At 44.8% G+C, this 11,233-nt stretch overlaps 1 protein-coding gene across 1 annotated transcript; it reads right to left on the minus strand.

Annotated features, from left to right (window-relative positions):
• Positions 1-1,218: 1,218 nt before the first annotated feature.
• HPF1 (histone PARylation factor 1) lies at positions 1,219-10,107 on the minus strand. Its single transcript, XM_074147986.1, has 8 exons — positions 9,987-10,107; positions 8,139-8,298; positions 6,316-6,502; positions 5,734-5,832; positions 4,537-4,687; positions 3,772-3,859; positions 3,005-3,177; positions 1,219-1,477 (listed from the first exon to the last, which is right to left on the minus strand). The coding sequence occupies exons 1-8, from the start codon at positions 10,041-10,043 to the stop codon at positions 1,346-1,348; spliced, it is 1,047 nt and encodes a 348-aa protein (XP_074004087.1). The 5' UTR covers positions 10,044-10,107; the 3' UTR covers positions 1,219-1,345.
• Between the last annotated feature and the right edge of the window lie 1,126 nt (positions 10,108-11,233).

Genomic DNA, 11,233 nt, shown 5'->3' on the forward strand with positions numbered 1-11,233 from the left:
ACTTACCTCGTGACTTATTAGTTTATGCTGGAAGGGACCTTTGGAAGGAGAACCGTTTGCTAAAGAGTGGGGACAACTTTGAGATTTGAGCATGTTGCTAGTGGTTTATAATCTCCCTTAGCAGTGCTAGTGTCATTAGTAGTGACATGAACAGCTCCAGTGGAAGTCACATCACTGTACGATGGCCAGCCTGTCAAATTAAGAGCAAATGTTACTTTCCATTGGTTTCTGGACTGTTACTTCAAGCAGTTGGCCAAGAATAGAACTCAACAGAGCAGTGGGACCAATGAACTTGAAAATGATTTGCGTCTAGTACAAAATCACTTCAGTTCTATTTTTAGAAGTCCAGATTAGTGAAGATGGGGTGAATCATCAGACTAATAAGGTAGCAAATGCAGTGGGATGTCCAGTTTACCTTGTAATGCCAGTTACCCGGTTTTGAATCTTACTTGCTTCCTGTTAATTCAGCCAGATCCAGAAGATTGAAACCAGATGTAGCACTTTGTTGGGTTGGGTTTTTTTACTGGCATTGTGCATTTCCTGAATTCTGTCCCACCACACAGGTTAAAAAAAAAAAAAAAAAGGCAGTTAGAGCAGTGTTCTCTTTTGTGTTCTAACAAAAGAAAAAAAAACCACCAAACCAACAAAACCACCAGGAGCAGGGAAAGGGAGTTTGGTAGATAGAAGACAGAAGCTGGTTGCGACTGAGCTACACCCAAGTACTCCAGGATTGAATCACTTCCCCGGTGCCTGCAGATTCTCTAAGAAGTGTAAAATAGTAAAGAAACATAAAATAGTAACCTGCCCTTTTTGTGCTTCGTTTCAGTAAGCAGCACAGTGACATTAACGTGTCTAGGTTCAGCTTCAGACTCAAAAACAGATTAGAGCACGGAGAACAGCCCGAACGCGGCACTTGAGTTTTTCCTGCCGGGCTGAGCCGCGAGCTGCAGGCACAGCCAGCAGGCACGGGGGGCGGGGGCAGCGCGGTGCCCCGGCACTCACGGACGGACCCAGCGCCCACCGGCTGCCTCCTGGCAGGCTCTGCTCTCCTCCGGGAGCTCCGGGGCTCCCCGGAAGGCGGCCCCCGCCCGGACCCCCCAACCCCGACCCGCTCCCACCGCGGGCTGGGCCGAGCGCGCGCGCCCCCCCACCCCTCCTTCCCGCCGTGTCGGCGCATGCGCAGCAGCCCCCCCCGCCCCCAGCACTGCGAGGCGCCGCCCTCCTTAGAAAAGCTTTACTGAGGCAGGAGTACAAAAACACGCACAAACACACAAAAACAGGAAAAAAAGCCCCACGCGGGAGAGAGGCGGCCCGCCCGCCCGTGGGGAGGGTCCCCGGTGGCGGCTCAGGGCGCCAGCTGGTCCAGCGGGTCCTGGCGGCGGCTGGCCAGGTGGGACTGGATGATGTCGGCGAAGAGGCCCCTCCGCAGCAGGGTGTAGGCCAGGGGCAGCAGCTGGCCCACCGTCTTGTGGAAGTACTGCGGGGGGGAGAGAGAGAGAGAGAGAGAGAGAGAGGCGGCATCGGTGGTGGGTACCGTACACGAGAGAAAGAGGGGGTTAAGTCCATCTCCCTGTCTTGGGCTACAGCTACAGGGTCCGTGTTGGCCCTGTCTCTGGAGGCCAGGGACAGCCGGGCTCCCGTCAGAACAGGAGAGCAGCTCCGAGCATCTACAGGCTGGCAAACAGCCTGGGACCCAGCCCCGGTGGTATTCATGGGCAAAGCCACTGTTTGTCCCTTCTGTTTACGAAGCTAGAGAATGAAGTAAGGTCTCTATTTTTAGAAAACAGCTGCAAAGTTACCACTGTTTCAAATCACTGCCAAAAACAGGTATCAGCACACGTCACAGTATTATAAAGACATTATCTGTGGCCGCAGGAGCTTGTCAGTGGTTAGAGTCATGTGCTGTGAAGCAAAGTGGGAGAGGTGGGGGTTTGCTCAGGCCTCTGGAAGTAACCCTTTCCTGCACTGCCCTGCCAGAACGGAGCAGCTGAAGCAACAGCGTCGCTGAAAGAAGGGTCCTAAAGAAGCAGGGTATCAGAGGAAAATACAACACATTCTCAGATGCTGTACGGAACTTATGAGAGCAAGGCAGGAAATCTAAGAAACACATAAGCAATTTAACAGTGTGTGGACAGAGCAGCGAGTTTTCCTTTGTTTCAGTGGTTAAATATTTTAACCAGTGTTTAGCACAACTTTTCTGGGCCCACATTTAGTATTTAGTAAGATTTTTATCTTTCTACACGATGCTTGGAGCACCCCTTAGCCAACATTGTTTTTACTAAAAGAAGCTATTTTGCATGGGTGTTTCTATGACCATCCATTCATATTACATCGATGCCAAAGCTTCTTCGTGTGTTATTTCCCAGCCATAGATTTATTACAGATGTGACCCTTTTCATCAACGGGGCTCTTAATCACACATAAAGATTTTGCCTAAGTGCTAGTAAGTCAATCAGCTTATTGATGATACTCCTTGTTAACACGAAACCAGAAAGAGACACCGGGTGGGAAGTCTTTTACACAGCCACACCGGCAGCGTAGGCGGGCAACTGACCTAGGTTCCAAGTTTTCCAGCTGGAGTTACTACAAACACCAGTCTGTTCCTTGATCCAGTCGAACACGAGTGCTTGTGTCCAGGCAAGCAGTTGGGGTTAGGAGGCTACAGCTGTTCAGTGTAGCTGGATCAAACATCCTGAATTTTTTAGGAGTCTAGTGACAACCCACTGTCTTATGTGCAAATCCCAACAGTTAAATGCTGCTTAAATGCTTCTGGATTGCAGGACTGTGCTTTCAAACAAGCAATTTTAAATTCAACACAGAATGGTGTCATAAATGTGACTTTTTAAACAGTCTTCACAATTAAGAATATCCTTATAGACTTTCAGAATTCCTAGGGATAATTCCCAACTCAATCGCATAATTAAGATCTACAACACAGAACAACTCCCAGTCCGTGCATACAATAGGGCACAGTTTTGTGAAGTACGATTGTTGTAGTACTCACGTGTGATCCATAGCAGAACAGGTCCATACCCAGCTCATATCCCATTCCATAGTCACATTCATCATTAGCAAACTGAACAAAGGTCAGCATTTCTTGAAGGGGTGCAAAGGCCTTCAGTCTCTCATCATCAGTAGGAGCATCAACAATGGCCTTGCAGATTTTTTTAAGATTAGCTGCAAAAAAACAAAAGCAAAAGTATTTAGATGTTGAAATAAAGAAATTTAATACTGCACAGAAGTACTCTGTGGCAAAAACATACCTGTGTGTCACTCTTAGATGAATACTAAGTGGGCACACCTGAGCTGCTGGTGGAAAAGCCTCCCCCTTTCCTTTGCTGCTTATTCCTGTCCCCTGCCCATCCATCCCAGTTCCCCGAGCAGAGACAGGCATTTGTGTGGTGAGCGTGCATCAGGGAACTGACTCTGGTTAGAACAACACTGGGAGAAGAGGGGGCATTAGAAATAAACCCACAAAGCCTTGAATTTATGGATCTACTTCCTGCATGGCTGTGCCAATACAAAAGAGAAAGTCATCTGAACTACTTCAGGAATTATTTCAGAATTCAGCATGTTTCACTGATTCTTATCTGGTTCATTTAAAGAAAACACTTCAAGCTCAAGTGTGATGGTTAAGACTTCTGCCTTTTACTCCCACTGCTCATATTCTTCAAGTAGGAAACAGGAATGCAGTTTGGTTTTTGCAGTGTAGCTGTGCTACTGAAGGTTGTTTAACTTAAAACAGAAGAATATAGTAAAGGAGATATTTACCATTTGTTTCAGGAAGTTCTCTGTATCCGACATCATTTTTGTCTACAGGAACAACCAGGCCTGCTCCATGAAATGCTTTGGTCACCACCTAAATAAAGAGACAGGAAACTGAATATAGCACCGTAAGTTAATACTGTGACATAAAACCACTCATCTCACTAAACTTTAATAGTTTCAAATTATATAAGCAGTTACTTTTAAGTATTGAAGTTTAAAATAATTGGAAACTCCCATTTCAGTGAAGTTCTGCAATCTAAGAATCCTTGTAGTCACTTGTGTAACACTGTACTACATTTGTTCAGTCACCACCTACCATAATTATTTCCAATAGGTATGCAAAAAGCCTCTATTACTAATCCATATCATCCTTAATGGTCCTGTTTCCAACAGATCCAACCCAACTGCTTACATTAATCTTCACTTTGAAGCAGTCTTCTCCCTGCTCCCCATTTGTTTTAGTTTTTAGATTATTTATCTCCCGTATTCGTGTTTTTTTTTTGTTTGTTTGTTTTTTCTTTAATTGAATGCCAGGCTATGGTTTACAAGAATAAAGTGTTTTGATTTAATCTTATTATTCGGAACACACTTGCATTAATCTTCCCTCTCCTAAAGTTTCAGAGGGAGAGCTGATTAGCTCTGGAAATTCCTAGATGAAACAACCTTACTGACTAGAAGGAAGAAAAATAAAAAAATAAAAGAAACAGGTAAGTAAATGAAAAAAGTTTAACAGAACTTAGTTCTCTCCAGTGATCAGGAAAGTCATACTTTCTTATCTCTCTGTTTCATCTTCGTGGTTTTTTGTTCCAGAGAGTAACCCAGTTCTTTTGCTGTTCTCGTTAGTTTTTCATCTATGTCTTTCAAAAGAGCATTTTTCTTTTTATCGGTGACTTCCTTTAGTTTTTTTGACAAAAATAATCTGCAAACAGAAGAAACATGTCTTAACAGAGCTTAACAGAAGACAAACAAATAGCCTTCTAATCACTAAACCTCCAAATCTTATAATGAAGATTAGCAGTCATGGGTCTATTTATACACGTAGACTTGGGAATGCAAGCCTCTTAACAACAAGAAAGAATTTGGCACAGACTGTACTTTGCATAAACTATATTGTAATGCAGATACAGATAGGAAATGCCAATCTGCAGGTGCTGAAGATTCTCCTGGACTCAATAGCTGTTCATCTTTCTATCTTAAGAATTCAGTTTGCTGCTTCAGTGCCGTATTTATACACTACTTGTCATCCAAGTCATGCACATAAATACATATTTATGGGTTTCATCACAGCGCTTTCAAAACAAGTGTCCTCATTTAACTCTGCACTGCACAAGGGTTCTTTTGCAGAAGCTGTTCTTCAGTAAGCTTTTACTTTCTGACACACGTCTGTCCTTAGAGAGCTTTCCATTTTTACGACAGGTCATGAAATCTGTTGTTTACATTCATGATGCAGGACCATGTAAAGCTTCATGAATCATACTGAATTACATATCCAAATAAGTGTTATCCTGCCCCAGGTCAGAAATGGTAGTTCTTGTAGTTATTCATTATATATAAAAATAATGTATTTCTAGGTATGCAAGAACAAGAGCTAAATGCTACTCATTTACTATGATATTCAGATTTCCTTTAGCACTGTTTGAGATGCCCTTTCTTTACTTAAAATACTTAAGAAAAGACTAACACACCCAGTGGGCATTTTTTCCCCTATAGAGCCTATCCCTGCCAATATATTTAAAGAATGAGATAAGTGTTAATTATCTATTGTACTTGTAGAAGGAAAACACTGTCAAGAATCCTGTTAAGGCTTTTGGGAGTACCTTACAATTTGCTTGCAGGAACGGAAAGTATCTTTCTCAAGAAACCCTTACATAGTAAGTTAGCTCCACTTTTCCCACATCCCACCTCCCAATTAATACTTTCTCTTCCACTCTACTTTTTATGAATGAAAGTAAATATGAACCTTACTTGACTGCGGCAAAGACATTATCACCAACTTGTGAAATCACACAGCCCTTCTTGGCTTCATTTGCACCAACCCACACTGGAAGCTCATCTGGCACATCCCTGTTTATGAAAAAGTACACACAAATAGTCAAGCTGCGTCCATTTCTCCTATTTCAAAGTAATATTAATCTGCCTCCTCACCATGCTGTCATCTCCTTCAGAAACCTAACATAAAATGCCCTTAGATCTAAAGCTCTAAAATGTTACAGCATGGCTTTGAAAAGAGCTTGTATCGATACATGCAGAGAGAATACATGTTCCCTTTAATGCTTGACTTTTTCTTCTCAGTATCGTGTGTGTGTGTGTGTGTGTGTGTGTGTGTGTGGACTCTATCTCAAAGGTCCCTTCCTACCATGAAGATTCTGTGATTCTGTAATCTTTTTTAATAAAAGGTATCAACCCATGTGTTAATATCTTACTCCAGAAGAGAAAGATCCTTGTTCGGTGATAGTGTACAGTGCTCAAATCCTGTCTCGTGGAAAACAGAAAAGGAAAAAGCCACCCATAATTATGGTCCAACAAGAGCATATATTAAGCATATACCTGAAATATCCCATGTGATACTGTGTTTTGCTATCCCCAACAAGTATAGTCTGGAATTCTGGGGGATCATAGAAGAATCTCCAGTGAAGATTGAAGTCCAGTTCTGTTGATTTTGCTTTTTTGTGTTTTCCAGCAAGAATATCATATGGTCCAACTAGCCGAAGTCCAACACTTGACACAAGTGCATCTGTAAAGCAAAGCATGAACTGGTTTACTTTCTGGTGGGTGCACATCTAAACCAAAAAGCTCCTGTGTCACTCTGGTATCAAAAACTTCCATAAATCCAAACAGTCAAACACTGTTTACCAGACAAGGAAAGCTGAGACATTCTTTTATTCAGAGAGCTTTCATTCAAGAGTTAGGTTATTACACCTCTCCTAAGAGGTGGAGGTCAACAGCTCAATGTCCAGATGGAGAAAAGCAGTGTCCTTCAGAGGTCTGTATTGGGACCAGTACTGTTCAATATCTTTATCAGTGACATAGACAGCGGGATCAAGTGCACTCTCAGAAAATTTGCAGATGACAAGAAGCTGAGTGGCACGGTTGACAAGCCCAAAGGATGGGATGCCATCCAGAGGGACTAGGACAAGCTTGAGAAGTGGGCCTACATGAATATCATGAGGTTCAACAAGGCCAAGTGCAGGGTCCTGCACATGGGTTGGGGCAATCCCCACTATCAATACAGAGTGGGGGATGAAGGGATTGAGAGCAGCCCTGAAGAGAACTTGGGGGTACTGGTGGATGCAAAGCTGGATGTGAGCTGGCAATGCGCACTCACAACCCAGAAAGCCAAACGTAATCCTGGGCTGCATCAGAAGCAGCGTGGCCAGCAGGTCAAGGGAGGTGATTCTGCCCCTCTCCTGTGCTCTGGTGAGACCACCCCCCAGAGTACTGCATCCCGCTCTGGAGCCCTCTGCATAGGAAAGACACAGACCTGTTGGAACAGGTCCAGAGGGCCACAAAGATGGTCAGAGTGATGAAACACCTCTCCTACGAGGACAGGCTGAGAGAGTTGGGGTTCAGCCTGGAAAAGAGAAGGCTCCGGGGAGACATAGCAGTCTTTCAGTACTTAAAAGGGGCCTAGAGAAAAGGCAGGGAGGGACACTTCAGCAGGGCCTGTAGCAATAGGATGAGGGGTAATCATTTTAAACAAACAGAGGGTAGATTTAGACTAGCTATAAGGAAGAGGGCTTTTTTTGGTGTTTTGTTTGGGGTTTTTTTTTTGGTTGTTTTTTTTTTTTTTTTTTAACGTAAGAGTGGTGAAACACTGGAACAGGTTGCCCAGAAAGTGGTAAATGCTCCATCCCTGTAACCATTCAAGGTCAGGTTAGATAGGGCTTTGAGCAATCTGATCTCGTTGAAGATGTCCCTGCTGATTGCAGAGAGGGTGGACTAGATGACCTTTAAAGGTCCCTTCCAACCCAAATCATTCTATGATTCTAAAAGAAACTGTCATTTCTGGAGTGCCTTGAGATGCCACATTCTGTTATATAATAAATTTGAGGAAGCTGAAACCTGGATTGATATAAGGAAACATCAGTTCCATACTAAACATTTTAAATGTATACTTGCAAGAAAAGCAGATTTAGACAACGTTTAGTCCCTTTGTGTTACATGATTTAATTATATTTTAGAAAGCCTGAAGTGTACCAACATCTTTGTCATTATCTCCAGTATTCTTGTTTACACTCACGTAAATATCCTGCATTTTAACTGAAAACAGAAGCAGCATTAGAATGCATCTGACCACCTCCAGTTTGCCTGCCTTCAGGGTGTTTTCAAAAGTGAAAGTTAGAAGAGACAAAAAATATTTTAAAACCCACCACTTGGCTTCTCATGATCTAGTTCCTCACAAAACTTCCAAAACTGATAGAAGTCTTCAGGCAGTCTAAGCCGATAGCAGGTTTCTGCTTCTTCACGAAGATTATCAGGGATATCTGCCCGATTTGACCGTCTCTTCTTGACATCTCCATTTTTTTCACACTGCAGATTAAAAAAAACAGAACAAAGTTTATTTAGTTGCTTCCCATCAGTTCTAGAAGGACAATACAGACCTGCTGGAGCAAGTCCAGAGGAGGGCCACGAAGATGATTAGAGGGCTAGAGCCCCTCTCTTATGAAGACAGGCTTAGAGAGTTGGAGTAGCTCAGCCTGGAGAAGAGAAGCCTCCAGGGAGGCATAGCAGTCTCTCAGGACTTAAAACGGGCCTACAGAAAGGCAAGGAGGGACACTTTACCAGGGACTGTAACAACAGAACGAGGCGTAACGGTTTTAAACTGAAAGAGGGGAGATTTAGATTAGATATTAGGAAGAAATTCTTCTCTATGAGGGTGGTGAGGCATTTGACAAGCTGACCAGGGATGCCATGGATGCCCCATCCCTGGAAGTGTTCAAGACCAGGCTGGATGGGGGTTTGAGCAACCTGGTCTAGTGGGAGGTGTGCCTGCCCACGGCAGGGGGATTGGAACTAGGTATTCTTTAGGGTCCCTTCCAACTCTAACCATTCTATGATTTTACAAAGCTTCTGTGTAATAGAGGAACAATGATTAAGACCATTAAGTTATGCTTGTTACCTAAATCAACATATATATATTAATTAGAACATCTGTTTTGGACAGAATGCCATAAAAGTGCATTATCTGAGGCATGTGGTAAACATGTATGAAACTGCAAAGTGCTACTTTGATATTAATGAGTCAATATAACCAAAAGAAGCACTTTTATTGGTTAATCAAGCTAAGGACTACGCAATCACAAAGTTTAATTTAAGTTCTACATTATCTTTTAAAAGACCATTTCCAATCACACTGCAACCTGCATCGAAGAAACCCATGTGTTTTACAGACTTTTGGAGGTAGGGATACTATTTTGTCATATATGGTTTAATGACATAATAAAAATCCTCCAAGTCTCTACTATCTGAAATACTCAGCTATTCAGCATCAAAACTGGTGCAGTTTACAACATAGCATTTTAAAAGTAGCCTAAACGTTGTTTTAAAAAAAGGACGTAACATGAACTGAAACAGGCTAGGGAATGATGCATTCAAGCATGCATACCACTAAAGCGGTAACCCCAAGTACCTCAAATCCACACAAGGCTCCAAGAATGGGTAGGAATCATTAAACCCCCCACACACCCCGTTTTAAAGAATAATAATTAAAAAAAAACCCAACCAAATAAGGTTTCTTTTCTCCTGTTAGGACAGTACAACGAGGCAGGTATTTCACCTCTTAAGTGGGCCACCACTAGGTACTTTACTACGAGTGCTCATTGAGAGCCGCAGGACCCCGGGTGGATGAGGCCGGGGCGGCTGCCGTTCACAGCACCCCTGAAAGGCGGCGGTCCGCCGGGATAACACCCGGGTACCGGGAAGAAGCCCCGTGTCGGAGAAGGAGGGACCCAGGGCCTTTCCTCACAGCCACGGAGCAAACCAGGACGTGGGGCACGGAGGCAGAGGCCCGGCACTACCACAAGGCATCCGCGCCCATTCAGGCCTACGGCCCTCTGGGCTCGCCCCCGGCCCGCGGGTGCCTGAGGCCACTGCCGCCGTTCCCCGCCACCCCTCACAGGCCTGGGGCCCAACGGCAGCCTCGGCCCCCTCAGGAGCGGCGGCTACCACCTCCTCCTCCTCCTCCCACCCCCGCCCCGCGCGCGCTCGCTAACGGCCACCTGCTCGTCGGCCGGGCCGGCCGCCCCGCGCGGCCTCCGCTTCCCGCCACCTGTCATGCCGCCGCCGCCGGCCGCATCGCGCCCGCCCGCCAGCCCCGCCGCTTCCGAGCTGGGCCACTGCGCCTGCGCAGCTGGAGGCGGTGCGCGCCGCACCGGCCCCTCCCACCCACTCGCGCAGCGGCCGACCCGCTGAGGGGAGGGAGCCGCAGCCTGAGGAGGGAGGAGGCGGCGGGAAGGGGTTATGGGCGCTTCCCTGCCCACGGAGGGACGTGGCTGCGAAGTGAATAAGCGCCTTTGCAAGGGCGATGCGCAGTTTTGCATTGATACATCAGCTCCAGAGCTGGCTGGCAGGAGAAGGAGGATTGGGGGTGCAGTAGGGCTACCGATAGCCCCGGGCCAGAGGAAGCCTCATGACCTCTGAGGCGGAGAACGAACGCAGCTAACCCTTGACTGGAACACGGCTATGGCTGGAGCTGGGTGCTGGAGATCCAGTCGGGAAGCTCACAGCCGTGTTTGCTCATTGGTAGGTTAGCTCACCTCAGGACTGCCTAGATAAAATATCAGCCTTGAAACTGTATGTTTTTTAAACCCTAATTACACATACATGCAAATTCGTGAAACACAGGTTAAAGTAGTATATTGGGATGAGCTAAAGGGGGAAAAAAAATAAAAGATTACCTGAATCATATGTATTCTTTCCCTTCAGAGCTAAAAACAGTAGAGCGAGGAAGTGATGCCAGTTTTCTGCACTCAGAAAAAGGGGAAAAAACCTGAATCCCTGAAGGCTCTGCTTTAGCATTTGACAGCTGCCAGGAATATCAGTGTCAGCGCATAATTTCTCTTCCAATGAAAGAATCAAGGCAGTGATGTGTAATATGCGGCAAGTGGGACACATTCCTCAGATTAGAAAAAGCACATAATCATATTATGCAACATCCACTCATTTACGTATATTGCTGAAGTACTTTGCATAAAAAAAGGCCTAGAAAACCAAGAACACAGGAAGAGGTGGTGGGAAGCTGGTTATATATAAAACTTCGCTTTTTTGTTTCAGTAAGTGAGATTGCAGTAGTTTTATTTAAAGAAGTATAATGTAGTTTAGCTACAGGAATGCTTTCTAGTGTGCAGTATGTGTTCAGCAAAGATGCATATGTGGTATAAATCCAGCAGGATTTTTTGATCTTGCAATACATTAAAGTTGTAAATATTTGCTGTGGTATAGATTATAAGTTTAGGTCTAGGAATAA

Source organism: Numenius arquata, chromosome 5 (genome assembly GCF_964106895.1).
Source record: "Numenius arquata chromosome 5, bNumArq3.hap1.1, whole genome shotgun sequence".
Classification (NCBI taxonomy): Eukaryota; Metazoa; Chordata; class Aves; order Charadriiformes; family Scolopacidae; genus Numenius; species Numenius arquata.